At 42.1% G+C, this 22,381-nt stretch overlaps 1 protein-coding gene across 1 annotated transcript in view; it reads left to right on the top strand.

The window, feature by feature from the left end:
• LOC137421085 (pleckstrin homology domain-containing family A member 1) overlaps positions 1 to 12,288 on the top strand; it is an 81,860-nt gene extending 69,572 nt beyond the window's left edge. The window contains exon 11 of the mRNA XM_078771916.1: positions 11,906 to 12,288. Coding sequence (XP_078628042.1) covers positions 11,906 to 11,977 — 72 coding nt within the window. The 3' untranslated portion in view covers positions 11,978 to 12,288. The remainder of the gene's footprint in view (positions 1 to 11,905) is intronic.
• The last annotated feature ends 10,093 nt before the right edge of the window (positions 12,289 to 22,381 follow it).

The raw sequence follows: 22,381 nt of genomic DNA, 5'->3' as shown, positions 1-22,381 counted from the left end.
AACATGTCACAGGAGAAGTCTCGGAGCACCGTTCGCAGCAGCGGGTCTTATAGTCACGCCCCTAGCGGTGTCAACGAGCAGCGAGCATCACCCCGGGTTCAGTACGAATACGATTTCACTACAGTTATGTTGCAGCCTTATGCTGAAATCGTTTAAATTCATTTTTTCCCTCATCAATCCACTCTCAATTCCGCATAATGACAAAGAGAAAACAGGATTTTAGAAATTTTTGCAAGTTTATTAAAAATAAAAAACTGAAATATCACATTTACATAAGTATTCAGACCCTTTGCTATGACACTTGAAATTTAGCTCAGGTGCCTCCCATTTCTCTTCATCATCTTTGAGATGTTTCTCCACCTTGATTGGAGTCTAGCAGTGGTAAATTCAATTGATTGGACATGATTTGGAAAGGCACACACCTGTCTATATAAGGTCTCACAGCTGACAATGCATATCTGAGAAAAACCAAGCCATGAGGTCGAAGGAACTACCTGCAGAGCTGAGACAGCATTGTGTCGAGGCACACATTTGGGGAAGCCTACAAAAAAAAATCTGCTACATTGAAGGTTCCCAAGAGCACAGTGGCCTCCATAATTCTTAAATGGAACAAGTTTGGAACAACCAGGACTCTTCCTAGAGCTGGTCACCCAGCCAAACTGAGCAATCGGGAGAGAAGGGCCTTGGTAAGAGAGGTGACCAAGAACCCCGTGGTCACTGGCTGAGCTCCAGAGATCTTGTGTGGAGATGGGAGAAACTTCCAGAAAGACAACCATCACTGCAACACTCCACCGATCTGGGCTTTATTGCAGAGTGGCCAGACGGAAGCCTCTCCTCAGTGAAAGACACATGAAAGCCCGCTTGGAGTTTGCAAAAAAGCACCTAAAGGACTCTCAGACTGAGAAACGAGATTCTGTGGGCTTTCATGTATCTTTCACTGAGGAGAGGCTTCCGTCTGGCCACTTTTCCATAAATCCCAGATCGGTGGAGTGTTGCAGTGATGGTTGTCCTTCTGGAAGTTTCTCCCATCTCCACACATTATCTCTGAAGCTCAGCCAGGGGGAATCCACTGTGCATAATTGTGGTGGTTTAGAGCGAAAAACCATGGAATCAAGGCCTTGAGGCTTTCAACATACAGAGGAAATTTCCCCTCATGGTGTGATCTGATGAAGATGAGTCCCAGGAGTTCCAAGTTGAGAACAGTATCCCTGTACTTGAATGTTGGACTCTTCTGTACCATTTCCTGCCTCCATGCCTCCTTGGCTTCATCAATGTGTGTTCCCTCAGTGTGCAGAAAAGCATCCTCCTGGAGCTTTGCCAGTGCCAAATCAGTCATCTGGTGAGTGTGCCTTGTTCTGGTCAGATGTGAAGCCTTGAGAAATGAGTCGGCGGTGCCTGATGATGCAATGGCAGTTTGTGTCAGTGCATTGGTCCATCCGGATCCCTCCAAGTTGTCACCATACGTTTTCCACATCGCCATCTCTATGTGCAGGCCACCAAACATTGCTGTGAACTTATCCTCTCCGTGTGTGTCAGGCCAGTTCCACTGAGTGAACTTGGCAAGAGCGTAGAGTGGTGCATCAAAGGCTATAACTGATATCTGTCCAGGATTGAGAAATTCTGTAGCCCAATGCAGCACTTTAATTCCATGCTTGATCATAGCTGCAGTAGCTGCCTTCTCATAGAAAAGGGGCAAGAGCTGTGTAAGGGTGGTGTGCTGATTTGCTGATGCATCTTGCATGGGGGCATGGAATGCTGACCAGGTAATAGTCACCTTTTTCAACTTCATCTTTCTCCATCTGTTGTCTAGCATGCTCCAGCCAGCTCTTCTTCTTCAATTGTGCGCTTACGAGTTGTCAGTCTTTTGGTGCTGATGCATTTGACAGTTGTGGGACTGACACTTTTGCTGTCTTCAAAGCCACAGCTGGCACTGTGGTGAAGCTGTCTGGCAGCTGGTGATTTTTCTTGGTATCAGCCAAAGGCAGTCTGATGTCATTCTGCTTCTCTCCCAAATTAGACGAAGTGGGAAACTGAAACAGACTGATGCCTGTGCCATGAAATGACCCCTTAGCAGTTGTACTTGAAGGATTGTGATCCAAGTTGTCAAGTGCATCAACAGTAAACAGTCCACGCCGCAGCAGAGCAGAAACCACAGCTCCTTTGTCCTGAAAGTTCTCACAGACAGCAGTTGCAAGCTGGCTCTCAAACTGAAGAACTCTGTCATAGCTTACACTGAGACCCAAGTCATATAGCTGTGTGATGATCTTTTTCAACCTGCTTTGTGTGAATCTTCATTCCGATGTACAGCGGCAATGGTGGTTCCCTATCCAGGGAATGCCGACACTTGGCAGAAGTCAATGCATGTTTCTTGAAGTTGAAGAGAATGGTCTGAGAGACTGAGGTTTGCCTGCGAATCTGTGGAATCTTGGTCTTTCAGGTCAGCACCATTCAACAGCATAGACATAAGGGTCTTGAGAGTAGATGGCACTGTTCCTTGTTGACAACCAGAAGGAAATTTGGCATCAAAGTGGAAACCTTTGTAGCTGACAATATCTTTGCACACTATCTTGGCAGCCTTAGCCAGCAGTAGTGCATCAACTTCATAATCGCTTGCCATGGCTTGCTTTAGCATTTGCTGCATACCATGTTCAAATTCCAGAATCTTATTTTTGCCATCACTTTGCTCTTGTGCTTGTGGGAAGTATGCTAGAACTTTTTCCTTGAATCGGGTTCTGTTCGTCTCCCTATCAACACCAAAGTATTGTACGCAGTTTTCATACAGCTGATGCAAGACCGAAAATTTGAAGTAGAAGGTCCCATCTTCCACACAGTTTTCTGCATAAGTAAAGAGCTCCACAAGTGCTCTTGCCTTTATCTTCTTTTCCTCAGAAGAGCCTCCCGATTCCTGCTCATTTTGCCACATCAGTGATCTGTAGCGATTCCGTAGTTCTGTTAAGCACTGCAGATGATATTTAGCTTTGAGTGCTATGAGATCGCCACCTTGTATTCTAACCATTATCTCTGTTTCTTGCAGCTCAGTAGCCATCTCTCTTATGGTCTCATCAGCTCCAAGTGTTCTAAATTAATGTAGGTGTCCATCCTCTCGATGACAAAACAGACAGACCATTTTGTCAATCGACTGGTGCCGAGGCCATTTAACCCCAGAAGTGCTGCTCTCTGCAGCATCATCCTTGTCATGCTTTTTGGTACCTCTCTCCAACTTCTCTTTGCTGAACTTGACATAGCAAGATTTGTGCCATGCACCCTGGTTTAGGACCAGTTCACCTACAGTCATGTCTTCTCCAAATTTTAGCACCACTGGCAATGTGCCCAGGGCTCTGAAAGAACGTTATTCACGAAGGAGCTGTATGGTTCTGACCTTTCCCCGCTTCTTTGTGCATTGAGTGGGGATTTCAGAAGCTCTGTAGTCTTTTCTTAACAGATCAAGCACATGCTCTAATCCATCATGCTAGTCAACCTGAAAATAAATGAAATTATTAATTTCTTATGAAATATTCATCCTATAAAACATGTCACTTAACTTCTCCATCTGTTTTACTTATTTTTCTTTCCTCTATGATGATGGAACATTTCCGCCTGAAAATAACCAAGCCTTGTTTTATTTTTGATCAAATAACCAATGTGACACTATCTTAAATGGTATAGTTGTATTCCGTGACCCTGAAAATGTATGTTTAGATGACAAAATTATGATCCTAAGTGGCTTAGAAGCTAAGATATTGATAGATATAAGTTTTTACAAGGCGGCCATTTTGAAAATTCAAGATTGCCACCATAATGTATTCGGAGGAAGTGGTTCCTACCAAAAAGTGAAAGCTAGAGCTATGGGTAGCATGTGGGGAAAATTTAGTGCTTTTGTCCAGAACGGCCACATCCATTTGCTAAGCTGCTTGACTACAAGTCATGTTATTGTGAAGTGGAAACATTTAGGAGAAAAAATAGATCATCCGCGAAGTGGTAGGCCACACAAGCTCACAAAATGGGACCGCCAAGTGCTGAAGTGCGTAGTGTGTAAAAATAGTCTGTCCTCGGTTGCAACATACTACCGAGTTCCAAACTGTCTCTGGAAGCAGCGTCAGCACAAAAACTGTTCGGAAGCTTCATGAAATGGGTTTCCATGGCCGAGCAGCCGCACACAAGCTCAAGATCACCATGTGCAATGCCAAGCGTCGGCTGGAGTGGTGTATAGCTCGCCGCCATTGGACTCTGGAGCAGTGGAAACGCGTTATCTCGAGTGATGAATCACGCTTCACCATCTGGCAGTCCGACGGACGAATCTGGGTTTGGCAGCCTTAGCCATGAGGAATTCTTACCAGAAGAACGCTACCTACCCGAATGCATAGTGCCAACTGCAAAGTTTTGTGGAGGAGGAATTATGGTCTGGGGATGTTCTTCATTGTTCAGTCTAGGCCCCTTAGTTCCAGTGAAAGGAAATATTAACGCGACAGCATACAATGACATTCTAGACGATAGTGTATTTCCAACTTTGTGGCAACAGTTTGGGAAAGGCCCTTTCCTTTCTCAGCATGACAATGCCCCCATGCACAGTCATACAGAAATGGTTTGTCGAGATCGGTGTGGAAGAACTTGACTGGCCAGCACAGAGCCCTGACCTCAACCCCATCGAACACCTTTGGGCTCACGTCGACTGTGAGCCAGGCCTCATCGCCCAACATCAGTGCCCGACCTCACTAATGCTTTTGTGGCTGAATGGAAGAAAATCTCCGCAGCAATGTTCCAACATCCAGTGGAAAGCCTTCCCAGAAGAGTGGAGGCTGTTATAGCAGCAAAGTGGGGACCAACTCCATATGAATGCACATGATTTTGGAATGAGTTGTTCGACAAGCACATAAGGCTGAGATGTTCGGGTCTCCACATACTTTTGGCCGTGTGTGTGTGTGTGTGTGTGTGTGTGTGTGTGTGTGTGTGTGTGTGTGTGTGTGTGTGTGTGTGTGTGTGTGTGTGTGTGTGTGTGTGTGTGTGTGTGTGTGTGTGTGTGTGTGTGTGTGTGTGTGTGTGTGTGTGTGTGTGTATATATATGTGTATATATATATATATGTGTGTGTATATATATATATATGTGTATATATATATGTGTATATATATATATATGTGTGTATATATATATATACACAAAGAATTAAGTTAAGCACCCCCCCCCCCCCCGTTTTTTTACAACCTCGCACATTACAAGTTTGTTGTCGTCAAAACAGTGTAATATACCCATGTTATTGCTATATTTCCTGGAGAAGTGATATTATGGTCACATAAAAACATAACAATCATGCCGTTTTCAATATTTTATTCTGAATAATTTAAGGTGAAATTTTTTGGGAATTTTAGGCATATTTTCACCTCAATTTAAGTATGGAGCTATAGGTCCATCACGGACAGTGTGGATGACGTTTATGTTTTCTAACGTACAGTCATTGTTCTGAGAAGACCTCTAGCGATCTTTGCGTCAATAACGTGTGTAGGACCCACGTGATCGGATCACTGACTAAACCCTACGTCTCATAGACCCTGTAAGCCGTCGTATGCGTTGCTGTGGCAGGTTGTTCCATTCCCGATGTAATGCACGTTCGGGACATGTTGGGACGACAAATTGCGAAGATGGTCCCTCCAATAGCCAATCTGGATGAATTGGAACGTGCATTACATCGGGAAGGGAACAACCTGCCACAGCAACGCATACGACGGCTTACAGGGTCTATGAGACGTAGGGTTGAGTCAGTGATCCGATCACATGGGTCCTACACACGTTATTGACGCAAAGATCGCTAGAGGTCTTCTCAGAACAATGACTGTACGTTAGAAAACATAAACGTCATCCACACTGTCCGTGATGGACCTATAGCTCCATACTTAAATTGAGGTGAAAATATGCCTAAAATTCCCAAAAAATTTCACCTTAAATTATTCAGACTAAAATATTGAAAACGGCATGATTGTTATGTTTTTATGTGACCATAATATCACTTCTCCAGAAAATATAGCAATAACATGGGTATATTACACTGTTTTGACGACAACAAACTTGTAATGTGCGAGGTTGTAAAAAAACGGGGGGGGGGGGTGCTTAACTTAATTCTTTGTGTATATATATATATATATATATATATATATATATATATATATATATATATATATATAACTAGCCGATTCGTTTTTGTTTAAGGTGGAGATGCAGATCCTGCCTATCAATGGAATACAAAACGTAAACTGTTCAGCTTATTGGAGGTATGTGCTCTACCTAGTGTCGTTCTACTTTGTACTATTTTTTCTATGTAGTCATCATGCATTTGGTTCAGAAATCTGACCCTTCACCTGCATTTGGTTCGAAGAATGGTCACTTGCCTGCACATTTCAGGTCCGGTGATTTGCAGACACAAAGGCCTCCTGATGGCTGGCTTCTGATTCGTTTTGACCATGAATTTAATCCAGATCGAGACAACCCAAATTTTAAAATTGCCATCAGCTTCCGATGACAGCAGGGGGTGCTGCATTAGTGGGCTTTTTATTCCTCATCCGCACCAACTTATGGATGTATCTGCAAGATACTGTGGTGTCTTTTTAACTAACTTGGCTAAAATAAAAGGAATCTCAGCCAATAACCCAGGTAAAAATCACACTCGTGTCTGAAGGAAGCGCTTCAGTTTGGCATTTTTAGCTCAACTGGATTTTAGTCCGGTGAGCTCTTGCGAACGAGCAGTGTCTGTAGGTAGGTACGTCAGTCAGTGACTGTAAACACTTCAGTCATTATCGCTGGAACCAATGTCACTATTTTGATGAAACTTGGCCAGAAGCTGCATATCTGATACATAACGAAGGTGTATCGACCATCAAAATCTGCGTTCATGAAAGGGGTTTTACAGGGGAGGGATGGTTTGACCGTCCCAAAAGAGGTATTTGCTCTCTTCTTCGAAACCACACACACATTTTTGATGAAACCTGGCTGTAAGCTTCACATCTGATGCCGAATGATGGGTATTGACCACATTAACGTCTGCGCTCATTAAGGGGTTCTACGGGATATTTTAACCCCTCAAAATAGGTATTTGCTCTCTTCTCCGAAAATACACATGATTTCAATGAAACTTGATCACAACCACCTTCGCCCATGATGTACCAAAGTTTGTTCAGGGCATTAAAAATATCAGGGTCTAAGGAGGTCTGTGGAGGGTTAGAGTGAATGTTGCTCCTGATCCAGGTGAGCTTCTGGACCCACGGTCCTATTTTTTATATGAAATAGGCAAAGCTTAGAAATGAATGAAACCCATTAAAATGACCCTTTCGAGCCATCTAGAATTACCCTTTAGAATGCTTTAGAATCCTTTAGCATTAATTACCCTTTGGAATCACCCTTTAGAATTAAACACAAGGGGAAGGCGGGGCAAGTTGAGCCAGTTTTTGTTCTTGGAATGTTAGGACTGAACTTACTGATGATCTTGCACAAATGAGTATCTTGCCTTCTAATTTAATCCTTGGGAAACATTTTGTAGCTAGTTCTTACTTTCTATCCCCACACTGAAAGTCACTGTGACCTTTGAAAAAACGGAGGCCAAATGGCTCAACTTGCCCCGCCTGAGGGGTAAGTTGATCCAACCTCTGGGGTAAGTTGTACCACATAGGGGTAAGTTGATCATTGCCCCAAATAAAGATAACTAAAGTAGAAAACCATTGTTTTGCCAGAAAAATATTTAATGTTGTAAAGTTCTACAACACTGAACGAAATGATTACCTTGTGTTCATGGTTATAGTAATCAGTTACGAACAAATTGAGTCACTCTCATAGAAAAACAAGATTGTCAACTGTGGTAAGAAAAGTCAACTCAATCCACCTGTCACAGTTTCAAGTCACAATTAAACAAAAAGTATCCCAAATAGTTGATCATTGCCCCAAATAAAGATAACTGAAGTATAAAAATTGGTCTGCCTGAAAAATATTGAATGTACTTGTTACAACACAACGAAATATTTACATGTGCCTTGTGTTCATGGTTATAATTCAATGTGGCAGCTGGATTGAGTTGAAAACTGCTGCCACAGTTTTAAGTCACAATAAAACAAAAGTGTCCCAAATACACCCAGAAAGGCCAACAGTCAGACTGTGGCAATTAAGGCACAATATCTTGCTCATCAATGCCAGCTTCATCATTTGGATCTGCAACTAAAAGTAAAACATGTCAGAAATCAAGTCAATTAAGCTGCCAAACTGACAAGTCACAATTGAACACAAGCTGTCCAGAACAACGGGCAGAACTGCCAATGCACTTAGGCTGTGGCAGCTTATGCACGATGTCTTCCAGTTCAAATCCTGCTTCATCCTTTGGTCATTATTTCACCAGTATTGGGTATTTCACCAGTATTTCACCAGTATTTCACCAGTATGTGTAATTTCACCAGTATTGGAACAAACACTGGGTTGTCAGATCCAACTTTTCCAGCAACCTTCTGCAGGAAGACACCTTCAAACTGAAATTCCTCTCCATTCAGTACATCAACCCGAGCAATGTAATGCACAAATCTTGATTTGCCAGCACATTTGCCCGAGCTTTGCTCAGAGCGCTTGAAATGGCAGCACGGCAAGGAATGCTCCCCGGGGAGTGGAGATGGTACACCCAGTGTGGTGCAGGCTCGCAATGTATCCAATGACCGGGGTAATAATATTGTATTCTGTAAGCGCTTTGAGCCTTTGGGGAAAAGCGCATTATAAATGCTAATTATTATTATCTCCACCAACATAAGTTGGCAAGTTGAGCCAGACCCTATGGGGCAAGCTGAGCCATGGCTCAACTTGCCCCATAGGGTCTGGCTCAACTTACCCCAGTCTGAACTTTCTGAGATGTCTCCACATACACACATATTCTATGCATCCATCGTATTAAAATCTATGACAAGAATGGAGACATACCTGGACTAACAATTGTCATCTGATATCCATATTATATCTATGCTGCATATGGAAGAAACGTGAACTTACCTGTTTTCCACCTTTTTACTTTTATGGCTGAAAATTGGATTTTTCCCTCTGCAACACTGGTTTCTGTTTCAATTTAGAAAACAATATGGCAGAATTTGGAGTTATGCAATGGGGCATCTATAGATGGCGCCACCACAAAGTCTGACTCATTCATAACTGGCTGGGAGGTGGTGGCTCAACTTACCCCTATGCTCAACTTGCCCCGCCTTCCCCTACTATTACCCTTTAGAACCTTTTAGAAATACCCTTTAGATTTACTCTTTAGAATTACCCTTTAGAATCCTTTAGAATTACATGGTGGGTTAGAAAGGTTCTTCTTCATTATTGATGGATGGGCATATCCAAATATTGAAGCAGCTTCACCGCTTAAAAATAGAACATAATCCAAAGAAAATTGCCTGTTTTATTTTTCACTTGCAAAGGTATCCAGCATTGCCGGGCAACGCCAGGTCCCCCCTCCTACCCCTTCCCCTCCCTCATCCCACCCTCCGCCTGCCTCCTCCCACCCCACCCCCTTCAGACTTCCACCCTACCCCGCTCCAGACTTCCACCTAATGCCTTCCCTTCACTCCCATCCCTTCCCCTCCCTCCTCCCACCTCCTTCCCCAATTCCCTCCTTCCCTCCCTCTCCCCACCCCTCCCCACACTTCCCCCTCCCCTTCACCACCCTCCCCTTCACCACCCTTACCTTCACCACCCTTACCTTCCTCATCTCTTCCCATCCCTCCTCCTTCGCACAAGGTGCGGGTACCTCTACTTGTGTGTGTATATATATATATATATATATATATATATATACAGTGGGGAGAACAAGTATTTGATACACTGCCGATTTTGCAGGTTTTCCCACTTACAAAGCACGTAAAGGTCTGTAATTTTTATCATAGGTACACTTCAACTGTGGAAGACGGAATCTAAAACAAAAATCCTGAAAATCACATTGTATGATTTTTAAGTAATTAATTTGCATTTTATTGCATGAAATAAGTATTTGATCACCTACCAACCAGTAAGAATTCCGGCTCTCACAGACCTGTTAGTTTTTTCTTTAAGAAGCCCTCCCATTCTCCACTCATTACCTGTATTAACTGCACCTGTTTGAACTCGTTATCTGCATAAAAGACGTCTCCAGACCGTCTCCGACCACAAAGACCGCAAAGACCGACCGCAAAGCCGTCTCCAGACCTGTCCACACTCAATCAGACTCCAACCTCTCCACAATGGGCAAGACCAGAGAGCTGTCTAAGGACATCAGGGACAAATTTGTAGACTTGCACAAGGCTGGGATGGGCTACAGGACAATAGGCAAGCAGCTTGGTGAGAAGGCAACAACTGTTGGCGCAATTATTAGAAAATGGAAGAAGTTCAAGATGACAGTCAATCTCCCTCGGTCTGGGGCTCCATGCAAGATCTCACCTCGTGGAGCCTCAATGATCATGAGAAAGGTGAGGGATCAGCCCAGAACTACACGGCAGGACCTGGTCAATGACCTGAAGAGAGCTGGGACCACAGTATCAAAGAAAACCATAAGTAACACACTATGCCGTCATGGATTAAAATCCTGCAGCGCACGCAAGGTCCCTCTGCTCAAGCCAGCGCATGTCCAGGCCCGTCTGAAGTTTGCCAATGACCATCTGGATGATCCAGAGGAGGAATGGGAGAAGGTCATGTGGTCTGATGAGACCAAAATAGAGCTTTTTGGTTTAAACTCCACTCGCCGTGTTTGGAGGAAGAAGAAGGATGAGTACAACCCCAAGAACACCATCCCAACCGTGAAGCATGGAGGTGGAAACATCATTCTTTGGGGATGCTTTTCTGCAAAGGGGACAGGACGACTGCACCGTATTGAGGGGAGGATGGATGGGGCCATGTATCGCGAGATCTTGGCCAACAATCTCCTTCCCTCAATAAGAGCATTGAAGATGGGGCGTGGCTGGGTCTTCCAGCATGACAACGACCCGAAACACACAGCCAGGGCAACTAAGGAGTGGCTCCGTACGAAGCATCTCAAGGTCCTGGAGTGGCCTAGCCAGTCTCCAGACCTGAACCCAATAGAAAATCTTTGGAGGGAGCTGAAAGTCTGTGTTGCGCAGCGACAGCCCCGAAACCTGAAGGATCTGGTGAAGATCTGTATGGAGGAGTGGGCCAAAATCCCTGCTGCAGTGTGTGCAAACCTGGTTAAGAACTACAGGAAACGTCTGATCTCTGTAATTGCAAACAAAGGTTTCTGTACCAAATATTAAGTTCTGTTTTTCTGATGTATCAAATACTTATTTCATGCAGTAAAATGCAAATTAATTACTTAAAAATCATACAATGTGATTTTCAGGATTTTTGTTTTAGATTCCGTCTTCCACAGTTGAAGTGTACCTATGATAAAAATTACAGACCTTGTCGTGCTTTGTAAGTGGGAAAACCTGCAAAATCGGCAGTGTATCAAATACTTGTGCTCCCCACTGTATAATATATATATATATATATATATATATATATATATACATATATATACACATACACACGGCAAAAATCTCTGTCTCTCTGTCTGTCTCTGTAGGTGTGTGTGTGTGTGTGTGTGTGTGTGTGTGTGTGTGTGTGTGTGTGTGTGTGTGTGTGTGTGTGTGTGTGTGTGTGTGTGTGTGTGTGTGTGTGTGTGTGTGTGTGTGTGTGTGTGTGTGTGTTCTATGCACGGCCACATCTTTTAAGCTACAAACTCCTGAATGGGTACAAATGCAACTTTGTGTGTGAAGGGATGGGGTAACAGAGGTTATGTGGCTGAGGCCTCACACGGGGAATATAACATATTGTTATATTCAATTTCACCAGATTTTTACATTGAATTTTTTTTTTTACAACTTTTCACTTGTTTTGTTTAAATTCTGTCAAAAAAACTGTGTTCCACAGAAACCGAATGGAGGGGGAGTGAAGGAAAAGGTTTCGAGTCCTTCTGACAAAGTCCTCCCGTGTCTCACTTAACTACACCACCTAGTCCGACGTCCAAAAGTCAAGAACCCACTGTTGGCAGAAAGGGAGAGCTATCTCAGAGTACAGAGCCTTGCAGGCCAAAAGGATTGAAGGAAAACTCAGGTAGGTATTTGACGAACAAAGTTAACAGTCACTGCCAGGGGCCAGCACAGGCTCCAAAAGATGTCACAGAGGCCATGACTTCAGATTCCCAAACACAGAAGACAGTAAAAGACATGGATAACTTCGAAGTTACTCTTGTCTAATGCATATCCTTTCCCATTATCCAGCTGTTTTAGTTTTCTCAGTGAAAATACTATATATATATATATATATATATATATATATATATATATATATATATATGTATATGTATATGTATATATATATATGTATATATATATATATATATATATATATATATATATATATATATGTATATATATATATGTATATATATATATATGTATATGTATATGTATATATATATATGTATATATATATATATGTATATGTATATGTATATATATATATGTATATATATATATATGTATATATGTATATATATATATATAATATATGTATATGTATATGTATATATGTATATATATATGTATATATATATATATATATATATATATATATATATATATATATATATATATATATATATATATATGTATGTATATATATATATATGTATGTATATGTATGTATATATATATATATGTATGTATATATATATATATATATATATATATATATGTATGTATATATATATATATATATATATATATATATATATATATATATATATATATGTATATATATGTATGTATATATGTATGTATATGTATGTATGTATATATATATATATGCAGTCACGTGAAAAAATAAGTATACCCCATGTAAAGTTTTGACTTTTTCAACTTGTTTCAACATACAGCTATTTGATCTTCATTTCAACAATATTGAGAGATAAAGGTGATATAATACAACAAATATCATGAAACATTTACATTTTGTAGTCCATTGTATAATTTAGCCTGGTGTTGGCTTAGCGGTTAGGGTGCTGGCTTGGGATCCTCGGATCCTGGGTTCGAATCCCGATCGATCGCTGAATTAACGCCAGGGGGGTTGACTCAGCCTGTCATCCTTCCGAGGTCGGCAAATTGAGTACCAGCTTGCTGGGATGAATGATCCCGGTGTGTACCCCGGTTTAGAATAGGTACAGCATATCCCTGCGCATCGTAAGAGGCGACCAAGGGTTGGCGTCAGGAAGGGCATCCGGCCATAAAAACATTGCCTCAAACAGGGAACCATGATTGTCATGGGGCCCGTGAGGCTAACCCCCGCTCTAGCGGGGAAAATGGCCTTAAAAACGATCATTCATTCATATTCATTCATTCATTCATTCATTCAGTCCATTGTGTAATTTAAATAAACATAAATGCAAATTTCACATGTGGAAAAAGTAAGTACACCCTTGGCTCTAATAGGTGGTATTGCCCCCTTTGGCAGATACAACCTCACGTAAGCGTTTCTTATAACTGTCTACCAGTCTCTGACATCAACTGGGAGAAATTTTTGCCCACTCCTCCATGCAGAATTCTTTCAGCTGTGCGATGTTTGAGGGTTTCTTGCATGCACAGCTCGTTTCAAACCCCCCCACAACATCTCGATGGGATTTAGATCCGGGCTTTGACTTGGCCATTCCAGCACCCTCCATTTCTTTCTTTTCAGCCATTCCTTGGTGGATTTACTGGTTTGTTTAGGGTCATTGTCATGTTGCAAGGTCCATCTTCGGTTGAGCTTCAACTTTCCGACAGGTGGCCTCACATTATCCTCAAGCACCCTCTGGTACAATGAAGAATTCATAGTGGATTATATAATGGTGAGCTGCCCAGGCCCTGATGCAGCAAAGCTGCCCCAAACCATAATATTTCCACCACCATGCTTTACAGTTGGTGTCAGGTTCATGTGGTGAAATGCTGTCTTTGATTTTCGCCAAACATGTCTTCTGGTACTGTGCCCAAATAGCTCTACCTTTGACTCATCTGTCCAGAGCACATTGTTCCAGAAGTGCTGGTCTTTGCCAAGGTGTTCATTGGCAAACTTTAGTCTTGCCCTGATGTTCTTTCTGGACAGTAATGGTTTCCTCCTGGCACACCTTCCATGTAGATCAAATTTGTGCAGCCTCTTTCTAATGGTAGACTCGTGCACTTTGACATCAACAGTGGCAAGAGCTACCTGTTGGTCCCGTCATGACATTCTGGGGTTCTTGGAGACTTCTTTCAGCATCTTGCGGTCTGCTCTCGGGCTGAACTTGCTGGGGCGGCCTGGCCTGAACAAGTTGGCAGTTGTTTGGAATGTTCTCCACTTGTAGATGATCTTCCGGACAGTCGAATGATTGATTTCAAATTGTTTGGAGATCTTTTTTAATCCCTTCCCAGACTCGTAGGCATCTATGACCTTCTTTCTGAAGGCCTCAGAGAGCTCTTTTGATCTAGACATGGTGACGCCGCACACTTCAACAACAAAGAGCAAATCAAACTAAATGTCTGAGGTTTAAATAACACAGGTTCCTCCAAGATCCTCTCCAACAATGTTCTAATCATTTGCACCTGAGCTGGTGCACCTGATTCTAATTTTAGGTATTTGAAGTAGTGATAAATGTAGGGGTGTACTTACTTTTTCCACATTCGAAATTTACATTTATGTTTATTTAAATTATACAATGGACTACAAAATGTAAATGTTTCATGATATTTGTTATATGATATCACCTTTATCTGTCAATATTGTTGAAATGAAGATCAAATAGCTGTATGTTGAAATATGTGGAAAAAGTCAAAACTATACATGGGGTGTACTTACTTTTTCACGTGACTGTATATATATATATATAAGTTCAAAACACACCTGGTCACAAGTGTGCCGCACTGACCGGGTCCTCAGTCGAGGTCCCCAGCATCATCCAGTTTCGGCCCTTCAACCTCGATACGGTCAGCTAAGGTGGGCCAGCAGGGGCACATCCACATCCACATGCAGCAACTGCACCTGGATGCGTACATACCCCCACCCCCAGCCAGTGCGAACAACAACAACAACACATCCAGAATCCACAGCACCAAACAAACATGCCATATATATATATATATATATATATATATATATATATATATATATATATATATATATATATATATATATATATATATATATATATATATACATACACTCTAACCAAATTATATGATGCATGAATGCCATCTGATATTCCACCATTTTGTTACTCCTGGAAATATTATGTGCAATTTAAAAAAAAATGTATCGCTGAATTGATGCAAAGCATGCGAGTGGTGAATTTGTTCCCTTTGGTACGTATGGATTGGATGTTTGTATTTTTTTGTTGTTGTTGATGTATAATGGAAGTTTTGGTGAAATAACGGCCACTTTACTCGCACAAGCATGCAGTACAATGTAACAAAACGGACCATGGCTCTCATGACTTTCAACCCTGTGACTAGCTGTAAAAGTTTTTTTCCCCCCAGACAGTTTGTAAGAGATATATGAAGGTAAAGCATTAACAGATTGAACAGGGTTTTGACAGAGGTTCACCATAATGCCTTCTTATTATTGGAAATGCCATGATTATTTGTATTATTGCGGTTGGGGAGGGGTGGGTGGATTTTCGGAAAATAAAGGTATTTTTGATGTGATGAGATCATCGTTACTTAATTGAGAGTTTTGAATTCTTACCATCACACGTTTCAAGACACCACAATCAGTTTTCACCTTTTGATAAACTTTTTATGCCTCCGCTGACAAAGGTCATCGGAGGCATTACGTTTCATCTCATTTCTCTTTGTACGGTGGCTATGAGGTGAAGTTTCAAATGGAATCAAAGAAATACCGTTTTGTATACCAAAGGCTCCTTTCAACGTTTTTTGTTGGTGTTGACGTCAACTTTGCCAAGAATGTATAATTAGACCGTCATATTCAAAAATAAATGTTAAACCAATTATCTCAATTTGAGACTAAAGTTATTCAATTTCCCTCCCACTGACTAAGGTGTTTATGGAATGAGCTCGGAATGTGATGAATCTCTGCAATGCTCAATATGACAAACGCCGCGTTATCCGTAATACTTCAACCCTTGAATAAAATCTACCATTCAAGAACAATGTCGGTATGTCGACGTAAAACTTTGTCATATGAGTTAAGGGCGATATCTGCTGGCATAATTTATTTCTTATTTTTAACTGTTCAGCTGTCACATGTTCAAGTGGTAGGCACACGGGAGAAAAATTTGAATTATGAAGAGATTTTAATAGAAAATAAAAATAATAAACACACCTGTACGAGTACATCAAAGTATTTTTACTGAAAAGTCTTAATATTGCAGTAATATAATATATTATGAAGCCAAACTATGATGTCATGTATTGATCTAATTTGGACAGCTGTTGTGAAAAAATGGCAGGTGGCAAGATGGGGATTAAAAATTGCCTTGTATGTATGTAATATGTATAACACAAAAAATGTGCAATAAGGTTCTGGAAATGAGAGGATGATGATTCCGTGTTTCCCACGATGGAGAAAACGCGTTGGTTGTAACACCTCCGTTACCCACGGTGTGGCGTCGTCACCCTTCGGTATCTGTTCAGTTTGACAAACAAAACAAATGCTTTGCTCCAAAATGGCCTTTAAAAAGAATAGACATGGTGTTTGTGTTTTCACAACTCCAAGGAATGTCCAATTAATGTCATGTGTATATATATATATATATATATATATATATATATATATATATATATATATATATATATATATATATATATATATATATATATATATATATATATATGAGAAACAGGAAGTAAATTCCTGCGTGGGGCTAGCGTGAAAAAATTCTGACACAACCCGGGACCCTCATCACTTACGCGGTGACAGCCCACTGAGCTATTGAGTCTCTGGGATATCCTCAGAGATTTCTCACACTAACACTGCGAGCTTTTTATATATATATATATATATATATATTGTTGTGGATATGAGGATTGTGTTTTTTTTGATTGTTTTATTCTGGACCCTCCTGCCTCCAGTCTGTGTATAAAGGTCAAAGGTCGTTCCGTAGTTATTTCATAAGCACTCACGTTAGCCAATCATAGATTTCCTCCTTGTTGACAGTTATTTCCTTATTCTGTGTATTAGGCTAAGGATTTGTGATCGTGGATCAATTGCCAACTGCATTGCCAATTGCCAACTGGATCAAGCCTCAATTGCCAACTGCATTCACCGCGACTCCATTAGCCACAAGGTAGGCTCGGAGAAGAAGGGGGAGGAGCTGCCGAATCCTGGGCGTGCCCGCCCATCGTCATCAAGGGTGGAGCCAGAGGGCCGTGCCGACCAATCAGGGCCGAGGCGAGCTCACCGATGGGCGTGTTCTAGCGGCGGGCGGCTTGATCGCCCGCGGCGTTATAAAAAGGGCACGTGGAAGCGGTTGACAAGAAGCGCGGGGGAAGCCTTTGACACAAGTGCGCGGGGGAAGCCTTTGACACAAGTGCGCGAAAGAAGCGCGGGGGAAGCCTTTGACACAAGTGCACAGGAGTGATGAACAGGAGTCCTGAGAAAGCACACGACGTCCCCACGGCAGCAGTTTGAACCACCGGAGCTTGAACCACAGGAGTTTGAACCACAGCAGCTTGAACCACCGGAGCTTGAACCACAGCAGCTTTGAACCATCGCAGCTTTGACCGCCGCAGCTTGAGCGTTGACGGCAGGTTGCTGTTGAGGAAGGGTGGCGGCTGCTCCCTCCCGGCCCGGCCGTCCTCTGGTCCGAGCTGAACCTTCCTCCCGGTCCAGCCATTCACTCCTGCCTCCATTCCCCATTCGTGTGAGTCGTCTTTTGTTTGTTCTGTCCTGGGTTAAGTAAGACTGAATAGGTAAGCTAAGTTTTCACTGTGTCCTTCTGGTCCGTCCCTCTTTCTGTCTTTATTTTGTTGTCCTTCCTTCTTCCTTGGTTTCTTTCAATCCTGTAAATAGTAATAAATAATAATCGTATTTCAAACCTTTTTGCCTTCGTCTTCCTCTTCTTCACATCCGTGTCGTCTTTGTCTTTTCCCAATTGAACATCTGTGGCACGATTTGGCCAACGTTTCAGGATCGGGTCTAGTCATTGTAAAAACGGTTCGGGCCGCGGCGCCATCCGCTCGGCAAATTAACATCTTATCCGTGGTCCGTAACAATATATATATATATATATATATGTATATATATGTATGTATATGTATATATATGTATATATATGTATATATATGTATATATACTACTGTGTTCAAAAAGTATCCGACCTTTATTTTTCGTGCGTAAAAAAAAGAAGCTAGGGAGGCGTTGATTGGTGCACGTATGTAGGTGATCCTAATGCGCACGGGTGAATTTTTTCCCACCTGCAGAAGCTGTCATTCGACGGCAGACCGCCGATGAGTGAGGAAGTGTAATTGAGCGCCGTCGGATTTTCGTTTTTGACAAAATGACGGAAAAACTTGAACAACGCTACTGCATCAAATTTTGTGTAAAGCTTGGCGATTCCCAAGTGGAAACGATCCGCAAGATTCAACACCGTTCATTCCATTATGAAGGAGGATTTGGGCTTCAGGAGAATCTCAGCGAAGTTCGTACCAAAGCTGCTAACGATTGAGCAGAAGCAACTCCGTTTGGAGATCGCACAGGACATGCTGGAGACTGTGAACAGCGATCCCAGCTTCCTCAACACAGTGATCACTGGCGTTGAGTCCTGGGTTTATGGGTACGACCCAGAAACCAAGTTGCAGTCGTCACAATGGAAGCATCCAACATCCCCGAGGCCAATAAAAGCAAGGCAGGTCCGCAGCAATGTCAAAGTCATGCTGACCGTCTTCTTCGACTCCAGAGAAGACTTCATGCGGAATGCGACGGACCAGCTGCGCGCCATCCCAAAAGAGGCGTTCCAGCGCTGCTTCCGACAGTGGCAGAACCGTTGGGAGAAGTGTGTGGCAGCCCAAGGGGACTACTTTGAACGAGATTATAAAAGATGTTTTTATCTGGATGCGAGTATCTTTTATGAACAAAGGTCGGATACTTTTTGAACACACTACGTACATAGTTACATACATACATACATACATACATACATACATACATACATACATACATACATACATACATACATAGTTACATACATACATACATATCTATATACATATGTATGTACATATTTATTTATATAGCATTATCGCGTTCCTGGTGATTTAAAATCTTTCCAAGGAACGGATAGCCGAACAAGCTGTTACCCCAAGGCGTTCTTCAAATGTGGCGGAGTTAAAACACGTGGGGAGGAGGATGAGGAGGATGTTGAAGAGCGCTTACCTGCACGGATCCCACCGGCAGTCCTCAAACCTGCCATAAATAAACTCAAACAAAAACAGCTTTAAAATGTACAAAAAAATGACAATGATTTATTAAAATAAAATTTCTGATCAACAAGAAAGCGCGATGGTACAACTAAATTCCTATGGGATCCTCCACACCAGACTTAAACACGAACAAAGGGGAATGTAAAAAAAGAACTGGAAAATAATGGTGTAATTTAATGGTGATGACTTAACTCGGATCGGTGTCTTGTCAGTAATGTCAGGCCCCGAGCGTGCAGGCCCAACGCCGCTTCTGCCTTGGCGGGAAGAAGGCCTCGATGCGCCCTTGTCCACTAGGCATCGATGAAGGCCTCCCACACGAGGCGAACAAGCAGGCGTGCAGCCTGCTCCCCAGCCTTGCCTGTCCACACAAATTCGGCACATCAACCGTGGCTCTTCGTTCTTGGCGCTCTGCCTCTTTACGACCACCAGCAAGGTCCCTGAACACGGCTGCTGCGATGAAGCCCAATGAAGAGAGAAATGTCCGCACAGCCGTCTCCCACCAAAGTCTAGTACCAAGTGGGCCAAAAGTCCATCAGCTCGTTCTTTTCTCGGCCAACTTCTCATGTCATCGGTGCTTCTCCAATCCCCGTAGGTCGACACCACAGGCTCAGCTCACCACCACTCAACACGCAGTCCGCCTTCGTGACGCAGTCTGCCTGTCAATCACAACCCTGACCAATTGTGTCTCGTCGAGGTGTAGCTTTCGGCCTGCCTGATCCTGTGGTGATGTAGCTGGTTGCCGTGCCATCGGCAGTGCTCAGAACCGGCTTCCGGTTGGTTTTTATTGTTATTTAAAGCAGTTAATGGAGAGTTCCTGCTCTACGTGTCTAATGCGGTGCCATAAGGGACAAGGGATGTAAATTAGAGGTTTGACAAACAAGGTAGTAGTTAACATAATCCCTACAACTAGTTAACACAAGGGCCATCCTCGTATGGCCACAATTGTTCACTCTTACGCGACAAACGGCTAAACAAAACCCCTACTTATTACATGGTGGTTGTCCTCCTTCGTGACAATCGGCGCACACTAATCTATACAAATCTACCTGGTCTAAAGTCATCGCTGCCTACCCCCGACAAACGTAAAAGTATTCTCTGATTTACAATTGAATTTTATCCTTCATGTACATATCTGACTTGAAGATGAATTGTACTTTGGGATCCAAATATATTGAATATTTAAAACCAAGGCAAGCTCAAGCTGGTGGAAAAATGAAATTGTGTTTGGGCCCAAACCCAACGACTGTTTGGAATGCATCCTCCACCTTCTTCCTTTTTCCCATTTAATGAAGTGAGGGATGATGTTTTGAATGAAACCAGATCCATTCACAAACAGTTATCTTGTACAACAGTATACTCTATGTCCAAGACCCTGCCCTGCATCCTCTTTCCTGCAACTATTGCTGGGGCGTTACTTTCTTTGGCAATCTCTTTTCCTGCAAATGCTTTACAGCTGTGCCAAAAAGCCATCTTGCAGCGATTTATTTTTATTCTATATTTTTGTTTTCATTTCGGCAAGTTGCTGCAAGATCCATTATACTTGGTCATATGATCTTCAGCACATGCTCACCTGTTTTGTTTTGTTTTCTTTGTTTTTGTTTTTTTTCTTCTAAGCCGCACTCACATCTCACAATGGCTGACGTCAGAGTTTTTGAAGATGTGTAACCTGTTCAAAAGCTGCCATAAAACTTGCCTTGCATGTCCCTTGCCAAAAAATTCACGGCTGAAGCCGCAGGGTGTCGATGGGCCTGAAGGTACACTATTACCTTCAAAAAAAATCGTTTGTGAACATGGAGTAATGATCCCGTTTATTCATTCAGGATACTCGTCATGCACTGTCCATGAACTCAGAGGTGTTTGTGCGTGCTGGAAAAATTGAGACCTGATCCAGTAGGGCGCATCATGAAGCACAGCATCTTTCAACGGGAGTGTAAAGCCATCTGTCGCCTCTGTGCTTTGGATCAAACTTTTAAACATCTGGAGATCTGTGGAAGATCTTTTGTGAAAGTGGGCATATAGTTGGGTTGAGGCCAATGTAGCCACTGCTGAATGGGGCAGCAGGTAGAGGCCACCTACATGGGATGTACAACTCGTACCCAAGATCTTCAGAAACCAAGGTGCTTATTTCTGCCTCAATGACACTTCCTGGTCCCTGAGTTGCCCCACGCGCGCAAAGCAAAAAGTAGAGTTGAGCAATTGGTTTGTTTCTGTCCGTTTGTCCATCTTATCAGTTTTTGAACGAGGAACTACTTATTTAGCCAATCTTGCATTTTTGGTGTCTAAATTATTTCTGCTTATATTAGGTATATTTTATTCGTAAGTACGATATTTTATATATTTTGTATATTTTAGTTGTCATGTCTGCATATTTTTGGGATATTTTATATATAGGTATTCCTCTATTTACTTCCAGGGTGCGTTCTTGCAAATCGGGGTGTAAAGCGAAAAGGCGTAAAACGAATGTTTTTTCACATTAATTTAAATGTAAATATTAAAGGTGGTAAATGGCATTAATAGGTGTTAAACAGAGTATAGGAGGAATAAATCGAAGTGTTCCCTAATTCTTCCATGGCGTTAAACCGAAAATGTGTGAAACGAATGAGTGTAAATAGAGGAATGTTGGTATTTTGTGTGTTTTAGAAATTATATCTGCATATTTTAGGGATATTTTTATGTGCTATATTTTATATATTTTGTGTATTTTAGTTATATCTGCATAGTTTAGGTATCCAAATTATTTCTGCATCTTAGGTACACTACATGACCAAAAGTATGCGGACACCCCTTCTAATTAGTGGATTCGGCTGTTTCAGCCACACCCATTGCTGACAGGTATATATATAAGCAAGCGCACAGCCATGCAATCTCCGTAGACAAACATTGGCAGTAGAATGGGCCATACTCAAGTGCTCAGTGACTTTCAACGTGGCACCGTCATCGGGTGCCACCTTTCCAACAA

Source organism: Myxine glutinosa, chromosome 2 (genome assembly GCF_964187855.1).
Source record: "Myxine glutinosa chromosome 2, kmMyxGlut1.1, whole genome shotgun sequence".
Classification (NCBI taxonomy): domain Eukaryota; kingdom Metazoa; phylum Chordata; class Myxini; order Myxiniformes; family Myxinidae; genus Myxine; species Myxine glutinosa.
The sequence above is the reverse complement of the archived record's forward strand: the minus strand, read 5'-3'. Positions and strand labels throughout refer to the sequence as shown.